Source organism: Mus pahari, chromosome 14 (genome assembly GCF_900095145.1).
Source record: "Mus pahari chromosome 14, PAHARI_EIJ_v1.1, whole genome shotgun sequence".
Taxonomy (NCBI): domain Eukaryota; kingdom Metazoa; phylum Chordata; class Mammalia; order Rodentia; family Muridae; genus Mus; species Mus pahari.
This window is the reverse complement of record NC_034603.1, coordinates 40,856,620-40,882,224: the sequence shown is the minus strand read 5'-3', so window position 1 is coordinate 40,882,224 and position 25,605 is coordinate 40,856,620. Positions and strand designations below refer to the sequence as shown.

Below are 25,605 nucleotides of genomic sequence, written 5' to 3'. Positions count from 1 at the left end.
GTGAATTCAAGGGCAGTCTGGTCTACACAGTGAGTTCCATCCAGCTAGGGCTACACAGTGAGACCCTGTCTTCAAAACAAAAAGTCCTGTTTGCCCAGCAAACGCTTTACCCCCTGAGACATCTCCCCAGTCTCACACATTCCTTTATTTTTACTCTTGCCTTGCTCAGAATAATTCGTGCTGACTCATAGAAATGTATGGCCCGGTAATATTAAAGCCATGAAAACCATGTAGCAGGGAAAAATGGACGGGAGGAAATCATGTTTTGTGTGTGTGGTTTTTTTGGTTGTTGTTGTTTTGCTTTGTTTCGTTTTTTGTTTTTTCGAGACAGAGTTTCTCGGTATAGCCCTGGCTGTCCTGGAGCTCACTCTGTAGACCAGATTGGTCTTGAACTCAGAAATCTGCCTGCCTCTGCCTCCCAAGTGCTGGGATTAAAGGTGTGCACCACCACGCCCGGCTGTTGTTTTGTTTTTAAAGGGGAAACTCAATTAGACAAGGAAGGAGGTCAACCTTCCTTACCTTACATGTCTGACAATGAATCCTTATACTTCCTAAGACAGCCCCACTTTGGACTCTGAACACAGTTCTGGGTCTCAGTAAATGCTTTATAACATTTTATCTGAATAAATGTGCAAATGAGTAGAGACCAGTCAATGTCACTCTTGGTGTCTACAAAACAGGAAAAGGGAACTAGTCTGGCCAGGTGTGGCGGCAGATCTCTACGAGTTTGAAGCCAGCCTTGACGACTTAGCCATGTCCAGGACAGCTGGGGCTACACAGAAGGGCTCCGTTTCAAAAAGCAAAACCTAGTCGATGGAGCACAACTGTTCTTTGTATTTAAAACAAGACACAGTTCCTTGAGCCTTGGCTTGGAGAAAGCATACAGTCCTCAAGTCTCCCAGAGCTGCCAATCACTACCCTAAGCAACACAGAACAACCAGTGCTTGGGGAATCACAGACCACTCTGAGAACCCAATGAAAACATCAGAGCCTCTCTAGTCCCCCAAAGTACACTGCATGCAGTATGATGCCCAGGACACGACATCTCAAAATATGACCATAGGAGACCGGAGTGAGTCTCAAAATATACTTCTTCAACACCAATGAGCTGTTCCCCCCCCCCCCCGAGGAACTACAGAGACGATGAACATACTAGCTCCAAAAGGTCTTTTTGCTAAAAACAACAACAATTACATCTAGAAGGGAAATCCTCTGGAGTGAGTAGCCTCATGAAGAGGTGGGTTTTATTACCAGGACTGCATTGGCTTCATCTCCAGGTCCTTTCTCCATCCTCTCAGGACTTCAAGTCCCAGCAGCTCCAGGTCCCTGCTCCTCTTCTGCACCTCAGGGTCCTAGATAAGTCACTGTATGTTCCTATGTCTGACTATGTTTTTATCTGACCCTGTTGTCTCCTGTTAATCTTCCTGATGTTGCTTTTGCTGCCATCCCAGACAGGGTTCCCCAGTCAGGACTCCCTGACAGACAGAGGGAATGATGGCGGTGTTCCCTGTGAATCCAGAGCTCAGGTGAGGGCTTGGGGTTTAGACTCAGCCTCCTTGACTTGTTTCTTCTTGGTGACACCTTGTGTCTCAGTGAGCCAGTTTAGAGGAAATAGGAAGCAAGTCACTTCAAGGGAAAGGAACTATAAAGTAGGAACTGCTGAATTGTCCCAGGGTGAGTGGGGGCCTTCTGTCTTCCCTTTTTATTGCCTATAATTGATTGATAGAGTGGATTTGAAATCCTGAGCACCAAAGGCCCCTTCCGACCCCGTCCAAACGTTCCCTCCATCCCATGGGCCTTCCTCATCAGTTGCCCCCATGTTCCTGGCAGGCCAACCTTATGGGCCTGCTCTGCCAGCCAGCAGCAGCCAGTTCAGATCCTGAGTAAAGTAACTCACTGATCCCGGAACCCACTCAGCATCCTGTGGTGTTTGCTGGCTATGACTAAACCCCATCTTGATAAACCAATGGGTGGTGATTAAATCTATCTCCCCCAACCTGTGATCTGACTTGAGTCATGCATGACACCCCCAAAACCACAGAGCCCAGCTCAGGGCTAGGCTCAGAAGAGACACCTGAAAATACCATGATAGTTCAGCTAGCCCTCTTTCTCACCCCTTCCCATCCCTGTGTTTGCTCTGTTTAACTGAGGAGTCTGGCTGGATCTCTAAAGGGGTGGGAAAGCAGAGCAGGAGGTGGTGGTGTAGATAAAGCCTGATAGCTGCCTCCCAGGGCACTCGCTGTCTGCCAGGCACCGTGCTACAGGATGAGGCTACCAATTTGCTCTTGAACTCTCGATTGGTTTGTGTGTGTGTGTGTCTGATGCCCAGGTTGCTTGACTTCAATGTGTATCCCAAAACCTGGAAGAACTGAGGGGCAGACAGACAGCAGGGTTACAAATGGCCCCCAAGAGCAGCAGCTTGCTAGGCATGACTCTCTGTTATGCTAGCAGCTCCCTGGGACAGGGTAGAACCTTGCTTTAGGGCAAATGACTAGGTCATCGAGATCTGATTGTATAGACAGAGGGCATAAGAGCATGCATTCATAGGTGTGTATAGATGTGTGCATGCACATGCACATGTGCATGTGCGTGCGTGTCCTGGAGTCCACTGTGGGGCTTTATATTTCATTTTTGTCCAGGCTTCCATGTACCCTTTACTTTATACTTTGTTCCACAGAGGCTCAAAGAAAATAGCCTGAACCCTAAGGGCAGAAAGTCTTGAGTTCAAAATCCTTGCTTTGCCCTGGGAGTCCCATTCCATTGCTTTTCACACTGTCATGCGGGCTGTGCTAGCTCAGGGCCTGTGGAGGGGAGGTCTCGTGTGCAGATGCTGGTGTTAAAGGCTCTGTGACCACAGGTAAAGGGCCGCCACGTCTCTCACAACCTCACCGCCCACCTTCTTCCTCCAAACTTACCACTCAGTCAGACGTGAGAAGCCAGTCAGAACTGTCTGTCGTCACCACTCTACCCACAGGGCTGCTCCCCTAACTGTCTCTAGTCACATGGGCGTCTGAGTCTGCTTCACCCTGGTAGCCCCTGCTACCTCTTCTTTTGCACTAGGCAGTTTGAATGCCTTCTCACGGCACCGTGGTTGGTCATCATTGTTCCCAGTGAGTGAAGTCCACATTTATAGAGGAACCAGCTATAGAAATGAGACCAGGCTCAGCGTCCTGATACCTAGCGTCCTGATGCCTGGTCCAGAGGCCCTGAAAGACCACAGGGAGCGCCGTAGCCATCTGCAGATCGCAAGCATCTACACAACACCTGTCTGAAAGGAGTAGCTCGGGAACCACATCCCTTCATCTTTCTCACAGAGCCTCGCTGCCTCAACCTCAAACCTCACTGGCAGCCCCAACAGCCCCTCCCTCCTCCACACCTCTAGCCTACCTGATAACAAAAACAGACACCAGTCTCAGGCAATTCCTGGACGCAAGGCACAGCCCCATGCTAAGCACACGTGAATTTCTCAGCGCTTTCCCTGAACACCCCCAACTCTATACTCCTGCCCTCCTCAGCACTTGTGGATTGGACCACTGTTGCTCAACTCCATCTTCTGTACAAGTGTAATGGTCCCTCCCATGTCCAGGACCACCCATGACTTCCCTGAGCCTGTGCTCTAAGTTCTCCACATGGCTCAACTCCAGCACTGAGAAACCCTCAGGTATCCACGTCTTCCACGTGCCCCATATATAACCATATCCCTGTGCATACCACATACTCTGTGTACTTATGTGCATGGCATACATACATCATGTATACCTATAGAGCCCATGAATCGCATGTACTCCAGTAATGTACTACTAATACCCTATATGTACTCATATGTAACATATATACTCCATGTGTCATACACACATAATGCATATTCCACAAACACAGTGCACACTGCATACTCCCTAGATCCTATCTAACTTCCATATAAAATCTGTACACCTCATACATGCCATATGTCTTATACACAGGCTATATACTTCATACGGTCTATAATATAGTAATACACAGGAACCATATATGCACCACTCGCATCCCATATACTCCCTATACATACCACACATACTTCACACACACAAGCCAGTTTTCCAGAGGTCAGAGATGTCGGGTTTCACCTATCCTTTCTACCTGAGTGTTGTTTCCTGGTTCCACGGAGTCCTGTGGCTCTTTCCATGACCCCGCCCCTGGGCTAGGGAAGTTAGTGTGTGGCCTGCTTTTTTATCACACGTCCTGAGCTAGGATGGGGAGGACAACATCAGAGTAATCAGCCTTCTGCTCCCATGCCTTTGCTTCCCCATCTTCTTCACACGCCCAGGCCTTGCTGCTTCTGAAAGACCCTCTTCCTGCTCTGCCTACCCGCTGAGACCCTACCATTCTCCTAGGCATAGCTCAGGTACCTGGATCCCTGTTCCTCAGGACCAAGCTTTTCTCTCATATCTACACATAGCTGTAGGCTAGGCCTAGGCGGAACCAGGAAAGCCACCTCCTAGCTTCCCCCAGTGGTCCCCACTGGGGGGAGCTTGGGTTGGTGTCCTTCCTCTTAGTCCACAAGGTTTCACAGATCCATAGCAACGTTCCCTTCACACAAGAGAAGTAAACTCGTCCTCCGAGACTCAGGAAGAAGTGAGTTACCGTGGCCACAGAATGAGTCAGGACAGGATTAACTCAGGGGCAGACTACAGGGCAGCGGCATGAACTGCGGCTGGGGGCTGGGCTGCTCTAGACTTCAGTCTGCACCTGCATTTTCTATGAACCTTCCTTAGACAACCTTAAGCTCATTTGCTCCCATGAGTGACAGGAAAAGATCACTACCACCGTGGGTGCCTTGGAAGGGCAGAAGGGCAGAGCCACCTGGTCAGGAACAGTTGTGGATTGGCCCCAACCCAGGGAAGCCAGGCAGGCACAGGACTCAAGAGCTTGGGCTTGGGCTTGGTCTGCATTGACATTCTCCTTGACCACACTTTGCCTGCTTCTGACTCCCAAAGCCCTCAGGACTCAGCCTCAGTCTTGAGGCCTGGTGGATCATCAACCCCAGGCAACATAGTGTACAACAGTGCTATTTCACATCCTCCATCACATACCAAGGCCAATCTCACTCCATCCACACCATAGCCAAACCCACAGGCTGCAGGGCCTCAGTGTAAATCCGCCCATCTCGCCTGTTATGTTTTGTTTTGTTTCGTTTTATTTTTCCAAGACAGAGTTTCTGTGTCTCTCTGTGTAGCCCTGGCTGTCCTGGAACTCACTCTGTAGAACTCAGAGATCTGCCTGCCTCTGTCTCCTGAGTGCTGGGTTAAAGGTGTGCCCCACGACTTCGAGGCTCCATCTTATTCTTTGTTGCCTGTCAACTTAGGGTGTGCCAGAGCCTCAGGGGTTTGATGAATGGCAGGAGGTGCCGAGGTAATACCATTGGTGAGGACTTGCAGGAAACAAAAGTGGGCAGGAGCCCAAAGTGCCACTGCTAGGGTCATCGTTCCAGGCCACGGAGCATCCTGGAGCTGTGAGGTGGGACAGAGGTCTACCTGGACGTGATTCTGTCTTGACTGCTCCTTGGTTGCACCCTCTCAGTCTGTCTGTCTCTGGGCCTCCATCATCTTGATACTGGAGTGGACTACTCTAGTCTCAGCATCTTTTCTAGACAGCTTTGATGATGGGGCATCAGAGTTCTGATTAAAAAAAAGTGAGACCCCATTTCCCCCTCTGTAGATAACAGAAATAAACGCAAGTCTAGGATGTAAAATAACAAACAGTTCAACCAACTTTATCTTCCCATGGTGACTATCAAATGCTTAAAAAACAAAGCTTGTGTGTTTGTGCACATGCATGTGTGTGCTCACAAGCATGGCATCATGCAGAGGACAGAAGACAAGTCAGCTCTCTCTTTTTACTATGTGGGTCTCCAGAATGGAATTCAGGTCATCAGGCTTGGCAGAAAATGCCTTAACCTGCTGAGCCGTCTCACTGGCTCCCCTAGGCCTTTTTAAAATATCAAAAACTTCCCTAAAACGCGTCAGGTGATCTGAGCAGGGTTTAGCTTGCCTTCCTGGTGCTCTGGCTCATAGTGGGTGCTCATCCTGCATTCTCCTCCTATGATAGCTCAGCTCCTTCATACCTTCACTGACTGGCATGAACTGGCTTCCATAGCTACAGCTCCCAGCCCTTATGTTACTATGTCTGATACTCACCTTATTCTCTTGCCAGAGATGAACAAGAAGAGACCCAGACCACTAGGCAAGCCCAGACTAGAGCCCTGTCTGAGCAGTCCCCGGGGGTTCAGCTGACTATGCTATCTTGTCTCTGGGACCTTAGGGTGGTCTCAGGACAGTTTGTCCCAAAAGCAGTTCCCACTCAGGGTTAAAGACAGAATGGGATCCCCTGGCAGCAGAAATGCCTGCCCCTCCACCATAGCACAGAACAAGAAGCAGGTTCCCCCACAACATTCACTCTGTAGATTTTCACCCCATCTCCAGCTAGTCTTCACGTTCTCTCAAGTCCTTCCAACTCCCAGCAGCTGAAACTGGTCTATTAAGGAAGAGCCCTCTTCTGGGTGGCACAGGGTATCACTGGGTTCCACACTCTGGGAACGAACTGGGCATAGAACTGAGGATGTGGTGGAGTGAGGGGAGGCTGGAGAGGGAGAGGGTGGCAGAGCCCTAGTGCCTGAGGCCAGGGACCAGCAGCACTGAAGAGGTCCTCCCCAGTAAAGCTACAGATCTGTCTGAGCAAAGGCTCTTCCCAAGGGAAGCCCACCATCCCTCTGACCACTAATCCTGGTGAGCCCAGGCAGACAGAGATGATAACATCTGAAGACAGGGGTAAGACTGACTTACTGGCCATGCAGAGAAGGGTGTGGAAGAGCCACTTCATAGCTGGAGCAGATGCAGCTGTGTGAGCTGAATGGGACGACACAGAAGGACCTCAGAAAGTACTCAGCTTCCCTTCCTCTGCAGGGGAGGCCAGGAGGCGGAGACAGAAGCATCTACAGATAAGGGACCACAGGCCCACAGGTACTTCCCCCCCCCAACCCCCCAGAGACAGGGTTTCTCTGTGTAGCCCTGGCTGTCCTGGAACTCACTCTTAGACCAGGCTAGCCTCGAACTCAGAAATCCACCTGCCTCTGCCTCCCAAGTGCTGGGATTAAAGGCGTGCACCACCACGCCCGGCTCCCCAGGTGCTTTTTTTTGTTTTTTAAAGATTTTATTTATTTATTATATGTAAATACACTGTAGCTGTCTTCAGACACTCCATAAGAGGGCGTCAGATCTTGTTACGGACGGTTATGAGCCACCATGTGGCTGCTGGGATTTGAACTCCGGACCTTCGGAAGAGCAGTCGGGTGCTCTTACCCACTGAGCCATCTCATTAGCCCCCTCCCCAGGTACTTTTAAGTAGATGTAGCCACCATAGCTTGTAGAAGGCCAGCACATGACTTCACCCATAGCTGTGGGCTGGGTCCTAGGAACTCAAGACAATTGCCAGCCCAGTTTCATCACTCACTAGACTCACCATCTCATGCACGAGTGAGCTAAAATTTAGCTGGTGGTCGTCCTGGGTGTCTTTGGCAGACAGAGGGGGTGCAGGAGCAAGTTGTCTAGGTAGGTGAATTCCAGCCTGTCCTATCCAGGATGTTCCCCAGCCAGACTCATGGGGTCAGTCCCCAGCCATATTGGGTCCCCTCAAATAGAAAGTGCCCTCACAGGTAGAAACTGGGTTCTTATGTTTGCTCCTGTACTTAATGCATGGGGCTATGGAGGACCAGGTGAGCGTGAAGACCCGATGTATTAGTTAAAGTCATTGCTTCAATCCAGTTGTGGTTCAAATGTCTTCAAAATCTGAAGCTGATAACAGCTTCACAGCCCTGGGCTTCCAGCCTAACAGAAGAGGTAGACTTCATGGCCTTTGTAGTCAGCTCAGACCCTGCCCAGGCTATGGAGAGTCTACTACCAACAGGGGCAGTCATATCTAAAGACTAATTTCCTCAATGATCAAATTTGCCCACACAGCAGTGAGGGAAGGAAGCCATTCTGCACAGCCCAGCAGAACTCTGGACAGGTAAGCCTAGCACAATCCCAGCATTCAGGAGTATAGGGCGGGAAGACCGAGTTCAAGGCCAGCCTGGGCCATGTAGTAAGACACCTCTGCAAAGATGGGCTGCTCTGAACCCTACTGTCCAACTGGAGCTATCAGCCTCAAATAACTGACATGTTAAAATGACGTTAGTGTATGGACAGAACTGAACTCTAGAGCATATGCAATCTTAATCTTAATTCAGAAAAGCTGGGCATTAAACCTCTCATTCTTCCATAGATGTAAGAAAACATTCTGGAGTATTATAGTATTAGCAAAAGCAGACAACCACATGGCCTTAATGGCTACATGAAAATCAATTTTATTTTGTTTTTCACATGGAAAATGTATTTAGCCAAAGGTCTGTGTAGATTCAGTGACACTTCAAACATTTCCACACTGTTAGCTTTGGTCTGACATTGACTAGATCTTATACAATTATTCACAAAGAGATTACAGTTCACCATCCCCCACACACAATACATTATCAGCAGCTAGAAAAGCAGAGTTCCAGGTCTGATGTCTTACTACCACATCATAGTGTAGAGCACCCAAAGGCTGCTGGACAGACCTGTCACAAGCTGCAGTGGCACCAGCAGCCAGCCCACCTTCCCATCACTGCTTGAAAGCCCAGCTCCTCCTGATCCAAGGACATCTGGTAGAGCCACTAAAGGATTCTCCCATCCCTGGCCCATGGGGAAGAAAGGGGCAGTCTAGATCACAAAGCATACCCTTGATAGGGTAGGAAAGCCCAGGATGGCAGCTCACTTAGGAACTCTGCAAGCAACAAGACAGTGCATACCCCCAGGCACCTCAGGAGGCCAGGCAGTGCTGATGGCCAGAGCTGCATAGGGCACAGGGTACTTTCTGCACATCTGTAGAACTCTACAGAGTGCCAATGCCTCTTGTACCCACCAAAGATTGTCAATGCCATAACTATGACTTGCAGAGGAGCCCTCTCAGCCCATCCGATATTAATGCTTTCCCACAGAGCAGAAATTCAGGCACCTAGGTTAGGTAGGAGCTTGGCTTTGCTCTCTTATTCGGTTCTTCTTGTACAGCACCCAGTCCTAGGCTGAAGTTTGGCAAACACACACTTCCAAGGAACCAAGCTGAATGCCAATTTTATACCACTAACCAGACTGTACCCTTCCAAAATATCCACGTTATGAAAGACAGAAGAGAGGCTGAGGACGTGCTCCAGGTAGAGAACAAAGGCAGTCCACTACTTGAATGCCAGATTAGATCCTGGACTGGGAGTGGGAGTGGGAGTGGGAGGGAATGGGAGCAGGAATGCTTGAAACAGCATTCCTGGACAGACAGACAGAAGGAAGCTTGCAACACAAATGAGCAACTATTATCCTAACCAGACACTACACACTTCTGACCTTGGTAACTATCCTATGAACACAGCACAAAGCATGGTGAGGGTAAAGTGGAATGCAGTGCAAAATGCTTCAAGTAGTTTGGGCAGAGGCGGGGGAAGGGGCAAGGGAAAGGAAGGACTGAATGGTTAAAGAAAATAGAGAGAAAATGTTCTTTGTTCTATCCTTGTTGCTACTGTGATTTTGCAAGTATTTCAAAAAAAAGAAAGTTTACAGAGCCATGGCAGGTCTGTAATCTGAGTATTTGGGAGGTTGATGTAGCATTGAGAGCTCTAGTCCATTCTGGGGTCTAGGCAGGACAGTGTGCAACAAGGAGAGCCTCCACTTCCTCTCCCTACCGCTCCCCAAAGGGAAGTCTGATACATATTCAGGGAGAGGTGTGTATCAGGAGGTGGAAGACTGTCTTGAGAGGCACAGGCAAGCAGGAAGTGTGACATACACCAGTGGAAGGGGCCTGCCATCACTCCTCCAGACAGAAGTTGTTCCAATCCCAGCCAGCCTTCTCAAGAAGTGGAAGAATACATTTGAAGATGAGCTCCACAAGGAGTCAGGGGCAGGCAGAGAGCCAAGGCCACCTACAATAGTCTTCATGAGAGGGGGGTGTCTCCCATTTCATGGCTCATGGTGCTGGCATTAGACTGGGGCTAAGGACTGAGACCAAGGCTATATGAATGGCTAAGTCGCTGAACTGGGAGCCACATGTGACTGTTCCCTCCAGAACTAGGATCCCAAACTACTGAAAAAGAAAAGAAAGGACACCCAGATCATGAGTTTTTGAAAAATTAGAAAGCACAAATACAGACTGGCACCCTTGCATTCCCAGGTGCCAAGGGCTGGACAATATCCATCTTCAAATTCCTGTATCCAAGTTCTACACCTCAATGTGACTAGACTTAGACACTTGGCTTTGAGGAAGTCACTAAGTTTAAAAGAGGTCAAAAGGGTGGGGCCGAGACCTAGTCCATAGGGTTGGTGCTGGGAAGGGCCACTGGCACACACAGAGGAAAGGCCATGTGAGCAAACCAAGGAGGGGACTCTCTCTCCATGCTGGGACCCTCAGACTTCTAGCATTTCCCTCTGTGATATCTTGTTATAGCTGCTCAAGCAAATTGACATCTTAGGCTACCTTCTCAAATAACTTCCCAATTAAAACTGAACAGTGTGTGTGTACACCTGCATGCATACACACACGTGAGTGCGTCACAATGACGTGAGGAGGTCAGAGGTCAGCCTGCAGGAGTTTTCCTTTCCATCGTGTAGATCCTAGTGAATAAACTCAGACTATCAAGCGTGGTGGGTGGAGCTTTTACCACTGAGCCACCTCATTGGTCCTTCCGGTCCCTTCATTGTTGCAGGGCTGTGGGACCAGGTGGGTCTCTTGCTGATCTCAGCTCCACCCAAAGCCCCTTAAGAACCACAAGAGTCTCTCCCATCTCTTGTGTGCATGAAAGAAACCTACCGCCTCCTTTGAGGCCTCCCGGGACAAGCGAGAGGAAGGGGCAAGTTCCACCTTCCAGTGGAGAATGTCAGAACGAGTTCCTAGGCCTCAGCTCTGGCCATCATGCTATCTGCCTTTCCTCAGAAAGACATCCTACCTGAGCTAAGAGTGCTGCTGCTAGCCGCTCATGGCGGAGGGGGGGGGGGGGAGCTCTGTATGCGAGCAGAAAGGGGGCACGTCAACACTAGGAGAGGAAGTGGATGAACTAGCAAGTTTTTGTCAATGGTGTGAGGCCCTTGCTCTTTCTGACCTACACTGGTCCTCACTGGTCCACGGGTAGAAGTGTCTGCGGTCACACAAAGTCTTAAACATTGAAGAATCTGAGCGTCCAGAGAAGGTCTCTAGAGCCGCTGCTTAAACGGACTTCCGGGTAGGCTAATGACTGGTAAATGAGCATCGCCCACACTCTAGAGTTTATCAAAGCACGATAAAATAGTGTCTCCATACTTTACAACATGCTTTAGCATGCTGAATGGGAAACTACAGATTGCATTTTCATATTTTATGTTTGGGAGGTTGATGCAGAATTGAGAGCTCTAGAACAGTCTAGGCTCTAGGCCAGGCCAGCTGTATAACAAGGAGAGGCTGGACCATCTGAAACAGGCTTCTGAAGCAACATTCCTGATCGCTTCCAGAAACATCAAAGCTCTGTGAAATGCTTATAGGGTTTTGAAGGAGCTGGGACCACTATTCTTTCTGCTAAGATTTGCCATATAAATTCAAGTTCTAGGCATTTGCTGTTGGTCATGTTATGTCTGGAAATGAAAATGCTATTCTCAACATTACCAAAAATAAAATATTTTCTTCTTTGAGCTCTTACATTTGAAGGGGAAAGAAAAGGCTCAGGTTCCAAGTTACATCTTATTATAGAAGGTTTAAAAGCAAACTCTTAGGAAACAAGCTTACCCATGCAGCAGCTAAAGCAACTTAGTGCTGCCTGTCCAAAGCGCTTATTAGCAGAGCACTTTAGTAGCAGAGGGAATGCTTCAGCTGCTGGCGGGCAGTTACTTCCTGTCTCCTGTTCTGGGTTGTAGCCACTTATCTAAATAGGACCAGGGGCTAAGAACCGGTTCAGTGTTCCCTCTTTGGGGCCTCTTATATATCAGCCAGCCTTCTTTCCGACTATCCTGGGGCAGTTGAACACTATTCTAAAAAAAAAAAAAAAAAAAAANAATGTCAGGACGAGAGAGGAGCCTCAGAGGCCAAGAGCAACTGCTGCTCTTGTAGATCTGGGTTGGGGTTGGGTTCCTAGCTCACAACTCTGTGGGACCACAGTTCAGAGACTCTAACCCTTTTCTTTTAGATGCTGGACAGACCCAGGCATGCTCTTTCTGGTACTATAGACTTTCTTATTCCTTCTTTAAACCTCCTCCTGGTCATGATGTGGCTGAGGTCCAAGTCAGCTTAACTCAGGCAGTGTGACCTTTTGTTTCCTTCCTTCTCACCATCTGCTGAGATTTACAACTTGCCTGGTATTTTTCTTTTAAACCCTAATAAAACTGTCCTTGAGCTTGAAAAGAAAAAAAGATTCCAGCAATATTTCCAGGGCTGGATGAGCTCCGGCTTAGATGTTTGGCAGATCATTAACATCTGACGTTTTCTGAGACCTGCTTAATAAGAACTGTTCCTTACTGCACAAACGGTATGTGCCAATGAATACTCTTCTCCATTTGCATCTGGTGAGCTCAGCTAGAATAGAAAAGCCTGCACAGAATGGTGTGCCAGCTGCGTTGTCACAATTCATTCACTTCGCAAATACTTCTGAAGCACTACTTACACTGGGCTGGCCTGGTTCAGTGATAATGAGAAAACATGAAGACACCTGCTCTCTAGGAGCTCACAGGCTGGAAGGAAGAACAAGAACAAGACATGAAAAGAAGGCATTGCATATAAATGGCAGAAAAGTGCGGACTGCCCTGCAAGAGGCCTGGGGCCTCAGAGGGTGGAGTGGCTCTTCAGGCTGGGGGTTTACAATCTTACAAATGTTTAGAGGACCTGCTGGGTCAGAATGGTAGTAAGCATGGACAAAGCCCAATGCACAAGCCAAACATGGTCCCTGCTCTCACGAGCTTACAAGCTAGCAATCATATTAACCAGGAATAGGAAGTAAGAGTACAGGGAAGTGTGCTGGGCTCGGGGCAAGTGGTTCGCATTATACGAGTCACAGGATCAAACAGGAAGCACCTGTCTGAAAAGTTAAAAAAAAAAAAAAAAAAAGCCAGTTGCAAGGTGACGGAGCCACACTATCTCTGTCCTCCCAACAGTAAGCCCAGGAAAGCTGGACATCCTTTGTCCTGCTGCTGCTCCTGTAGCCCGAGTTCCCAAGCTTCTTAAAAGTGACCTCACTGAGTGTGTTCTGACACCAAAATAAGGGGCCATTTGAATGACGTGGTCCTAAATTGCAGGGCCGACTACTTCACCTAGTACTCAACCAAAAGAAAGAGTGATCTCCTCCCACAGAGGCAAGAACTGACTGCAGGAACCCCATGATGCTAGCCCTCAATGTGGTGCCCGCCTTGGAGTTTCCAAGAAGTATTTTGATTACTCAATTTTTACCTTGGGTACTGACTTATGATCTAACCTGGAGTCAGCTAAGATTCCTTTATGGCAATACTGGGACACACATAACAGGAAACCAAAGTAGACTCTTAAAACCTTGATCATAAGAGAAATAAAGAAGGCAGAACAGCAACGGGACCTGAAGGCATACACTGCAGTCTGGAAAGCTAGTGAAATCAAGAGGGATACAGGAACTAGCAGCCATGAAGGTAAGGGAGAAGAGAGCAGGTACAGATACCGCCAGAGACTATATCTTGACAGCTCCATAGACTAGCAAAGAAGTTTGGAATTTTATCCCAGAAACAATGATGAAGTTCTGGAAAGGTTCCAAGCACAAGCATAGTTAAGATAAGATTGATATTTTAGAGTTCATCTTGTTATACATGAAAATATGCCCAACATAGCCAGGCTTGGTGGTGCCTGCCTTTAACCCCAGCACTCAGGAGGCAGTAGCAGGCAGATCTCTGACTCTGAGGCCAGCCTGGCGTTCCACTACACCCAGGGCTACACAGAGAAATTTTTTTTTCATGGCCGGAGAGACAGCTGTTGGTGCTGGGAACCGAACTCTTACATTTTTGGTTGTGAGCCTCTCTCCAGCCTGAGAAATTCTATCTTAAAAAAAAAAAAAAATAGGACAAAACAAAAATATTGTCCAACACATGAAACCCTATCTTAAAACCACATACACACACACAGGAGGAAGAGGAAGAAATAATGGCCAACATCACTAGTTATTAGGAAACTGCAACTCAGAACCAGCTAAGGGACTGGGGATGTAGCTCAGTGGTAAAATATTTGCCTACATCTGCAAGGTCCTGGGTCTGGTCCCCTGAACTGCAACAAAATAAAACACAGCACATATACAATGAAACACCACTTCAAATTAGTAAACAATATTGGTGGACTTGATAAACTGGAATCCTGATATACTCCATGAGAACACTGTTTGGCAATTCCTCCAAAGACTAAAGATAAGAGCTACCTTATGATTCATCCATTCTACTCCTATACAAAAGAATGAAAACATGCTGGGTGTGGTGGCGCACCCCTTTAATCCCAGCACTTGGGAAGCAGAGGCAGGAGGATCTCTGAGTTCGAGGCCATCCTGGTCTACAAATTGAGTCCAGGACAGACAGGGCTTGTTACACGGGGAAACCCTGTCTCAAAAACAAAAACAAACAAAAACCCACCTCCTCCTCCTCCTCCTCCACCACCACCTCCTCCACCACCACCACCACCACCACCACACCCCACATGTCCATGAAGGAGAGCATGCTGGGGAGCTGCACACAAATATCTACAGAAGCCTATTCATGATAGTCTCCAACTAGAAACCACAGGATGCCCATTATATGCACTGTAAATGAAATATTTAGACAATTTAAAAAACTGAAAGAAAAAAACCCACTGGCAGGCACAGTGCCAACCCACTGGCAGGCACAGTGCCACCCCACTGGCAGGCACAGTGCCACACACCTTTAATCCCAGCAACTGGGAAGCAGAGGAAGACTATGTGTGAACTCAAGACCAGCCTGCTCTACGGGCAGCCAGGGCCACACAATGAAAACTTCTAAACACACACACACACACACACACACACACACACACACTCACTACTTGAAATGATGATATAGACCATGGCATAGATGAATCTTAAAACTAAGGAAATAGACACATCACATACAACATTTATGAAATGTCCACTATAGGCAAATCCACAAGGACAGAAAGATCAGTAGTTGCCAGGTCTGGGAGAGGTGAAGGATGACTGCTAGTGGGAACAGGATTTTTCTGGTGATAAATATGTTCTAAAATTGATGATGATAATGGTTCCACAACTCTGTAAATAGAAGACAATCAAATGTACACTTTACAAGGATGAACTGCATACTATGTACGTAATCTCTCAAGTAAAAATTCGCCCCCACTACAATGTGTAGAATGAAGAGGGAGGGTTGAGAGAAGCTGCCGCAGGAAGGAAAGACAGAAGCAGGGGAAGGAGTCATGGAATTATGATAGAGGAGGGCCAGAGGCCATCAGGCCCCTCTACAAAGAAGAAGAGTAGGAAACAAAGATGAGGTATCTGCAATTATTATCAAGCAGCAAAAGGGCATTTAGTAATCTTCTACATATAAAGACTAACCCCACATGTACAGAAAGTGCCCTGAATAAACTATACCCAGCTGCCTGCCGGGCTATCCTGACTATGTCACTCCTAAGCACATAGGGTTCAAGGTGTTGAAGCTTTGAGCATCTCTGAGTGCTGGCTGGAGAGATATGCTGGGAAGACCATCACTTTAGGCAGCATGTAAGTTTCTGGGTTGTCTGTGCTGTAAGAACTGCAAGGCTGCTGAAAGGCATCTTTCCCGGACGGCTCAAGGAGCTAGTTTTGGTTACATATTGCCTACCTTCCAAAAAGTCTTCCCCTCATCTCTAGCAGGAGGTTGATAAGTGCTCAAAGACCCTAGGCAAATGGGCCTGGGTTGCCAGACAGAACAATAAGAAAGCTGAGGGTGGGGTGGGGCGTCTAAACCCTGAGGAAACCATGTCAGGTGGGAAGCACAGGCACATCTTCAACACACTTGGGGAACTGGAGCCTGTAAAAGGATGGAGCGAGTCTCTGTCCACAATCTCATGGCCACCTTGTCTTTCTGACACTTTGGCTACCTCAACAGAAAAACATGCCGCAGCCACAACTTCCAAGAATAAAATACCACTGAGAGATATCAACAAAGCCAGAATCTCTGCACCAGACCATTTACTTGCTTCATGGGGAAACCAAAACTCAGGCCCAGTGCGTAGACCTGGCTGGCATCCAGGTCTCTGCTCTCAGGCCCTTTTTCTTCTTACTCTACCAAAGCCTGAACCTCTAAGAACCTGTGTGCAGTGAGCTACATAGGGCAAGAGAAACTTAGAAACCTTGGAGGACTTAGGTCTGAACTGGCAGAGAAATTAGAACTACCTTTTTTAGGATCCTCAGAAGCCAAACCACTTTGGTTCTATGCTCCCATCTTCTGGGGTTAGGGTGGAGATGGGGGTGGGAGTGGGGTTGCTAACCAAATGATACATATGTTACAGTTTTGTTACAACTTAGTTCTGAAGTCTTCTGCTTCTTATGTACATCACTGTTCATTCACAGTGTAGGCAGCCACCAAGGGACATGTGCTCAACCACAAGTCAAGTGCTCTACTACCTACTGGGCACAGAACAATCCAAGCAGGTGAAGAGCTTGACAGCCCAAAGGCATGCTTGTGCACTCAAGTGAAACACCACTTTTAAGCCTGTAGAGCAATACAGTATTAAATACTACAAAGTAAAGTCAGACGAGAAACCAAATAATCTACTCCCTTTCCATGGTAAAAATCATTTGAAAGGAGAATAAAAATAAACTTACATTTTCTGAAACTACTGTATTATTTGCTAGTTTTGAATAAGTCTTCAACGACAAGTCAGAGACACAAAGAGTGAATTCTCAGGGTATCATTTCTAGAAAAGTGGGAATAAACAAGAGCCCATCACAGATGGACTACAGCGGCCACAAAGCAAGTTGAACTCCATTACAACAGACCAATTGGTACCATTCAAAATAATGAGACTCCTTTCTTTGCCTTCTTCCAAAGTATATAATGTATATTTAACAACACAAGACACCACTTGAACTTCCCCTTAGTCAACAGGAGGAATATCCACATATAAAAATTAAAAATTTAAACTTTTAAGTCATTAATAGTTTTTAAACATAATACAGACTTAAAAATTGTTCAACATCAACCCAAGACCCCACCCCTAAGCACAGAAATCAACTCCAAATCCAGAAGTCACAGTTGTTTGTCCCTAGAAGTCTTACAGCACTGAACTTGATCTTTACACCAGGCTACCAGCCAGTAAAAGGCTCTAAAAGACTCCCCCCGGGAGGAATGGAAGCCACTGCTGATTGCTGCTGTGTGCATATCTACCAGGGAGGGTCTCAGGTCAGGTCTGTGAGACATAGCCACCACACTAAGGCCCTGGAAGGCTGAGCTGGCAGCTTCCCTCATCTTCCCCCTCAAAGACTGTCCAGTAAGCACCTGAGAACTGACTTTTCTTGGGAAAGGGTGCTGGCAAGAGCTGTCAGGGCCAAGGCAACAGTGAGAAGTTCAGTTCTCTGCTCTTTGGATGACTGTGTAAAACATTTCTTTTAAAAGACACAATGTTAAAAATATTAAGAAAACGTCTACAAAATCTGGACGGTTGCCTTTAACTCCAAGGGTAAAGCTTGTGGGGTGGTGGGGAAGACTTGAGGACCCAGAACTGTAACTCTGCAGCACAAGACAGAGACACCCTCCAAAACTCATCACACTCTTAGGCTGTCCTGCTAGGACAGCAAGTGCTCAGGGTACAGGCAGGAGGAAAGGGCGCCATCTCCTGCAAGGGAGGCTCCTACTGCATGCCCCACCCTACATAAGAATGTCAGATTTAAGGGCAGATGCCAAGGCCAGGGCATCAGGACTCTGCCTCTGAACCAGAGCTACTTTCCCGGCTGACTTCAATCTGCAGCGACGGCAAGCTATCCAGCCGGCTCTTCTTCTGACGAGACTCTTCTTTCTCCTTAATCAGGGCACCCCACGCTCTCTGAAGCTCCGAGTCATCTTCCTCAGCACCAGGTGCCCTGTGATCCACTTTCTTCGTGCTCTTTTCTTTGGTCTTGGGTGTAGATCCTAAGCGAGTCCACAAACCACCTGTTGGGGTGAGAAGACACTTCAGTTGGCAATCGATGCTGAGCACCAAGTAGTTCTGTGGAAGTGGGCACGCTGCCAACACCTGTTGTGCAGGAAACATTGGGAGAGGTGCACCAGGCACAAGCTAGACGCTCGACTCTCTCCCAGGCTGTGTACCCCTCAGTCTGCCAAGAAACCGCCAGCTCTCACATTCTGCAAACTGAACAGGTCTATTTTACTACGAGCGATTCTCAGGTTTTCAGCTATACATTTTTAAAGTGTGTTTATGTATTGGGCTGAAGGCCTTATTGGTTAAGCGCACTTATTCTTGCAGAGGACCTGGTTATGTTTCCAACAGCACATGTCACCTTACAACAGTTCATAACTCCACTTCCAGGGGATACAATGCCCTCGTCCCACCTCCAAGGGCACCAGACATGTAAGCAAAACATAAAATAAATCTCAAAAAAGAAGTGTTTTATTAAAATCTAACAAAGAAGTATGTGTTTAGAATGTGGTGATATACATACACTACAAGATAATTAAAGGTTTTACTTATGAAGAGTAAAGCAAAATGGAAGAGTTATGGAAAAAGACTACATTAAAAAAACACTAGCTATATGTGTGAACAAAGAAACTAAGTAATGTGAAACTAAAAAGAAGCAAGCAAGGATGTATAGCTCTTTCTCCTTTCTGAGCTTTCCTGTCGGCATGGTGCGGATGGTGATGTGAACAAAGGAAGCCATGCTAACTGAAGAGAGAACAAGCAGACCTACTTCTTATGCTGTAACCACTGGTCTCCACTCCTTCCCTTCCATCATTGTGAGGTGTTACTCACCCGATTTCCTCTCCCGAGTGTCAGAGTAGAGGCCTTTAACATCTTGCCTGGGAACTCCTAGCCTACTATGTACATCCGAAGAGGGCTCTCTCCGAACCACCTGGTTACTACTAAAAGCCTTCTCTGGAGAATACGGTCTTTTTCCTAACCGCTGGCGAATATCTGCCAAAAGAGAAAAGGTATACCTGTTACCAAGCATACGTGGTTTACCTCAGTACCAATGAACTAGGCTTTCGTCTTAGCCATGGTTGCTATTGCTGTGACAAAATACCACAATCAAAAGCAACCTGGGGCCAGGCATTGGTGGCGCACACCTTTAATCCCAGCACTTGGGAGGCAGAGGCAGGTGGATTTCTGAGTTCGAGGCCAGNCTGGTCTACANAGTGAGTTCCAGGACAGCCAGGGCTACACAGAGAAACCCTGTCTAGAAAAAAATAAAAAGCAACCTTGGGAGGAAAGATTTAGTTCACCCACTCTCTATATAACAACTCATCAAAAGCAGTGAGGGCAGAGGCTCACAGAGCAGGAACCTGGAGGCAGGAGCTGATGCAGAGGCCACAGAGAAGTGCTGCTTACTGGCTTGCTTCTCGAGGTTTGCTCAACCCACTTCCTTATTGCACCCAGGACCAACAGTCCAGGGGAGGTACTGCCCACAGTGTGCTGAGCCCTCCCACAATAATTGGTGATCAAGAAAATGCACCACAGGCTTCTCTGCAAACTAATCTGGTAGGGGCATTTTCTCAGTTAAGGTTCCCTCTTCCAAAACTCTTAAGCTGATAAAAAAAAAAATCTGGCCAGCCACCAGATGGTTATGGCACATGTCTTTAATCCCAGCCCTCAAGAGGCAGAGGCACCAACCAACCAAACTTCAGCACAGCTCTCCCGAGACCTGATCCCAAATCTCCCATAGTGAAGGCACGGCACCCAGCATGCTCTAAAGCTGGTTCTGTTCATAACTGGTCTTGCTTCTCTTAAGAAAACTTAAAACCTGCATGCAGAAGATACCAGCTGAGTGCCTGAAGCAGTCTTTCTTCTCTCTCTCTCTTTCTCTCTCTCTCTCTCTTCTTTCTTTCTTTCTTTCTTTCTTTCTTTCTTTCTTTCTTTCTTTCTTTCTTTCTTTCTCTCTTTCTCTCTTTCTCTCTTCTCTTTCTTTCTGTCTCCTTCTCCTTCTTCTTCTTCTCCTCCCCCCCCTCTTTTTTTTTGCCAGAACCAAGCAAAACGAAGTAACATATCACATTTTCCAGCTAACAATACTGCAAGTCACAATCCTTGAAAATACAAGCAGTTCTCAATAAACTTACTACATTTAACCAACAAGTGTAGTGAGACTGGCAACAGGCCAAGGGTAAAGGAGCTGTGTCCTAAGCTCAGTGTGCTCTCCTCCAAGTCTGTCACAGAGCCGCTGGGCATAAGGTTTCCCCTAACACGCAGCAGCAACAACAGCCACATGTTCATCAGCCTTGAGCCTACTCTTCTCATGTAAACTCCTCACAAGAGTTCAGGCTGAGCCTCTTCAGTGGCTCCTCCTTCCCAGGGTTCCATTCTCACCCCTTCTGACATCATTGTCCCTAACAAGTTTAGCCATTGTTACTTTGTTTTCTATGCCCACTATATTCTAACCCTTCAAAATTATCTTTTAAAATAAGAATCATATTATTTCCTCCCTCCAAAGACAGTTTGCCAACTGTGTCCTAGTCTTCCCAAGACTAAGCTCTAAAGCTGCTTCCCTCAAAAATCGGCTTCAATCTTCTCAGCAGATCTGTGGCAGCTGCTGCAGCCTCCCCAAAGACTTGCACATGCCAGCCCTAGCCATAAGCACACATTTATACTGCTTTATTAGGGTTTGCTCATATACAATCTAGTTCACACTCAACCTTGTTTCTAACCACCCAACTTTATTGGTTTGGAGTATAAATTATCCCAGGGAAGTAATATTACTTATTTATTATTATTTAGTATTTAAATTATTTATTATTTCAAACAAAAAATACTGAAAGCTAGTTTTGTTGCAAAATCTGATTTTATTTATTTTCTCATGGTTGCCTAACTAAAGATGTAGATACAAGAGGAACAATTAATTGAGTTCAGAAGAACCTACCCTGGGCCCATCCTCTCAGGTGCTCACAAGTATCAGGATTAACTCTGAGGAGGAAGTGTCCTGGCAGTTAGAAGCCAATGAATACCACAAAGTCACATGGCACAACAAGCCTCTCACCAGACCTTTATTGGGAAGGACCCAGGAGGGTGGCTACCTCTGCTTGAGAGCAAAGAACTGAGCAGGACGCAGGCTTTATATAGGTTTCCTTGGTGATAGTGGTGGGGTACTTTCCAGGGTGGTCTGGGATTTGTGGGATTTTGCTGCCAGATCTTGGACTTTTTTTTTTTTCCCTCTACAGGGCAGAGAGCTTGGCCACTTGCATACTGAGGGGCTGGAAACATTAGAGTAGTTTGGGATGGAACCAAGCCATTCAAGGGGCTTACAAAAAGGGAGTCAGGAGCACCAAAGAGGGAAGAACAATACCTGGTTTAGTACTGCTGATTGCTGGACGTGGACAGGAATGCTGACGCTTTTCATCTAAGAGGTGACGGACATCTGCAAATTTCTCAGGAGGCAACTTGTTACCAATTCGGTTTTTTATATTGCTTGTGGATATACTATCTGCCCTCATGGGATTCCTTTAAGAGGGGAAAAAAAAAAAAAAAAGCAGAGAGAGCATTAGTAACCACCTTCAACTGTGAGGAAAGATGCAAAAAAGTCTCCTATTCAGAAAAACTCAATTTAAGATGACCGTCATTGAATTACGAATACCACTGAAATAGCTCACTAGGATCAACAAGCTATATGAAAAGATGGTGACCACAATTGACTGCTGACTTTGACAGGGTGGTTCCCACATGATTCCTGTACACTTTATCATAGAACACATAACTGATGCTCCCTTCACCAAGGGTAAGCAAACATTAAGCAGACACCGGCAAAGAGGCTGAAACTCTCCTCACACGGGTACAGATGAGGCCCTCCTCATGGGAGAGAGCATTACTCTGCTAAAATTCTCTATTAGTTCTATAAAAACTAAGCACAGAGATGTGAACAAAGCCATACAGCCTGCGGTCTCAGCTACCTGGGAGACTAAGGCAGGCTGTAAGCTGCTCACAGCTTCGTATGCTGGCTATGTTACTCAGCACATTTAAATCCAGCATACTTGGTTTAGTGAGACCCTGCCTCAAATTTTCAAAAGATTTAAATAAAATCTATACTTATTGAATCCTCTCATTAAAGTAACTATGTTCTCTATTCCAGAGGTCCACAAACATTAAGAACAGTAGCACCTAGGCCTGGTGAGGGTACGAGTCACAAGCAGTAATGTGGGCAAAGACCTAGGAAGGAAATCTAGCAACACATACGGATTTTTAAATGCATGGATTATTTTCTATGGCAAGGCAGATTTGGAGGGACCTATTTAGCTAGGGCAATATTAATAGAAATGTCAGTAACTATCAAAGGCATTAGGTGTAGTGTATACCTGTAATCCCAGCAGGAAGGATGTCAGGGAAGGAAGTATGCAAATACAAAGCCAGCCTGGGCTCTGCAATGAAACCCAATCTTAAATAAACAAATAAATAAGGACAGCAAGATGGCTCGGTAGGAAAGGATACATGCTTCCAAGCCTGACCACTTGTGTTCCGTACTCATGGTAGAAGAATGGAAACTAGTATAAAAATGATCATCACGAGCCGGGCCTGGTGGCGCAGGCCTTTAATCCCAGCACTCGGGAGGCAGAGGCAGGAGGATTTCTGAGTTCGAGGCCAGCCTGGTCTACCAAGTGAGTTCCAGGACAGCCAGGGCTATACAGAGAAACCCTGTCTCGAAAAACCAAAAAAAAAAAAAAAATGATCATCACATGAAGAATTACATTTGTAATTACCATTTAAAAATCAAACTATAGGGGCTGAAAACATGGCTTTTAAGAGTTAAGCATGGGCTGGAGAGATGGCTCAGCAGTTAAGAACACTGACTGCTTTTCCAGAGGTCCTGAGTTCAATTCCCAGCAACCATATGGTGGCTCACAACCATCTGTAATGTGATCTGATGCCCTCTTCTGGTGTGTCTGAAGAGAGCAATGGTGTACTCATATACATAAAATAAATAAGTAAATCTTAAAAAAAAAAAGTACTGGCTACTATTCCACAGGACCAGAGCTTGAATCTTAGCACCCATATGACAGCTCACAACAATCTCTAACTACAGTTCCAAAGGGATCTGATGGCCTTTTATGACCTTTGAGGGTACGGCATGAATATGGTGTACAGACATTCACGCAGGCAAAACATATAAAATAAAAATAAAAATTTAAAAAAAGAAAATCAAAGCCAAGTGTGGTGATGCACAAACGACTTTAATTCCAACACTTGGAAGACAGAGGCAGGCAGATCTCTGTGAGTTCGAGGCCAGCCTGATCTACAGAGTTACTTCCAGGACAGCCAATGCTGTCCTGTCTCAAAATCCTCAAAAAAGAAAATAAAATTATGGAGTAGGAACATATCTCAGTAGGAGAGTGTACCTTGTATAGACACAAGACATTTTCCTGCATTCAATCCTCAGTATTGACAAAACAAATAAATAGCACATTTAAAGTTAACACTGACTAAAAAGAGGAAAATAAGCTGGGCATGGTGGCGCACGCCTTTAATCCCGGCACTTGGGAGGCAGAGGCAGGCGGATTTCTGAGTTCGAGGCCAGTCTGGTCTACAGAGTGAGTTTCAGGACAGCCAGGGCTACACAGAGAAACCCTGTCTCGAAAAACCAAAAAAAAAAGAGGAAAATAATTTTACCTAATACTTTTCAGTTGGGACTCTACTTCATCTGCATACATGGTCATTTTCATGCTTTTCTTTGGGGAGGGAGTAGAAATCATCTTCAGTTCCAGATCATAGTCCATCTCATCCGAGTCTGAGCTGCTCGCACTGGATCGCCTAGATAGGCTCCGCTCCCGGGGCTGCTTGAGACCTGGGAGCTCCTCATGGTACTCCACCACAACTCTGTCATCGGCATCCATGTCCTGGTCCTCCTCTTCTTCCTCCTCCTCTTCCTCTTCCTCAATGGGTTCCTCAGGAACATTCACTAATCCTGAAGAAATTTAACCCAAAAGGTTAGTACTAAACTTAAGGCTAAACTAACAAGTATGATTTCTGCTCTCCACTGGTAGAAGGAAAGAATGCCTCCTGAGATAGTACTGGAGAACTGCCTACTAGTGTCAACTGGACGTCACTCTTATTCACTTGTTTACCCAGGAGACTGGCTAAAGTATGGGTATAGTAGTATAAACTCATGTACAATATGAGCAGTCTTCATTATTCATGAGTTTTATATTTATAAATCTGTCAGATTTATTTATGACTCCTAAATCAACACTCAAGCTACTGTCAAGAACATCTGAAGATACTTGCAGACTGACTGACAACTGAGTGGCCAGATGTGTTCTTCCTGGCCAAGGCCATAGCAACAGCACCCTCTTATTCATTACTCATAGTGTTAGCAAGCTTCTTTTCAATCTATTAACTGCTGTGTTTTCACACTTTTTTCGTGTGTGCTTTCACCTGCTACTTTCACTGCTTAAAAATAGTTCCCAAGCTGGGTGTGATGGCTTATGTCTTTGATTCCAGCACTGAGGCAGAGGCTGATGGATCTCTGAGAGTTCAAGGCCAGTCTGGTCTACAACAGTGTGTTCCAGGACATCAGGGTTATAGAAAAAAAAAAGGGGGGGGGCTCCATTAAATATAGTGAAATGTTGAAATGTTGTCTGGTGTAAAAAGATGGTGGCACACCTCATGAAGAAAATACCTATAATAAATAAGCCTTGTTCAAGCATGATTTATAAAGTGCCCTCAGCTGTGAAGTCAATGTCAATTAATTAATAGTACATATTAAGTCAACTGTCTTTAAACAGAAAAGTGAGTACAGCAAGGTTACATACTGATCAGTTGATGAAAACAATATGGCCAGATGTTTTATATGCAGTAATTCAATGTTCAGTATAACTTCATGCTACATGATAACTCTTAAAAATAAAAATCAATATTAACTCTAAAGTTTATGGGCTAGGAGGCTAGAAAGATGGCTCAATGGTTAAAAAATGTCTACTCCTCTTGCAGAGAACCAGAGTCAATGGCTTGTAACTCAAGTTCTAAGGGAATCTGACACCTCTCCTGGCCACCACAAGCACTACACAAACCAACACCCCCAAGCCCCATCCACATATAATTAAAAATAAAATCTTTTTTAAAAAAAGAATATGAACTAATGCTTGCAGTTAAGTGGGAAAAACAAATATAAGGTATACACTTACAATAATTATAATTTTTTGAAAGTAGACAATAAGATACATGTAAAATGAAATCAGTTACTGTATTAGGATAGTTGACTTAGGGGCATAGAGAGAAGGTTACAATATCTCTTTTTGTTTGTTTTTCTTTTTTTTTTCTTTTTTTTTTTTTTTTTTGGTTTTTCGAGACAGGGTTTCTCTGTATAGCCCTGGCTGTCCTGGAACTCACTCTGTAGACCAGGCTGGC

At 46.1% G+C, this 25,605-nt stretch overlaps 2 protein-coding genes across 3 annotated transcripts in view; both read right to left on the bottom strand.

Annotated features, from left to right (window-relative positions):
* Itgae (integrin subunit alpha E) overlaps window positions 1-6,887 on the bottom strand; it is a 57,085-nt gene extending 50,198 nt beyond the window's left edge. For both annotated transcript variants that reach the window (XM_021212949.1, XM_021212950.2), the window contains exon 1: window positions 6,822-6,887. In XM_021212949.1, the coding sequence (XP_021068608.1) occupies window positions 6,822-6,858 (37 nt within the window). In that variant the 5' untranslated portion in view covers window positions 6,859-6,887. The remainder of the gene's footprint in view (window positions 1-6,821) is intronic.
* Window positions 6,888-16,965: 10,078 nt separating this feature from the next.
* Ncbp3 (nuclear cap binding subunit 3) overlaps window positions 16,966-25,605 on the bottom strand; it is a 27,710-nt gene continuing 19,070 nt past the window's right edge. The window contains exons 10-13 of the mRNA XM_021212952.2: window positions 23,869-24,163; window positions 21,557-21,711; window positions 19,036-19,197; window positions 16,966-18,218 (exon numbers count right to left, since the gene is read on the bottom strand). Coding sequence (XP_021068611.1) covers window positions 17,983-18,218; window positions 19,036-19,197; window positions 21,557-21,711; window positions 23,869-24,163 — 848 coding nt within the window. The 3' untranslated portion in view covers window positions 16,966-17,982. The remainder of the gene's footprint in view (window positions 18,219-19,035; window positions 19,198-21,556; window positions 21,712-23,868; window positions 24,164-25,605) is intronic.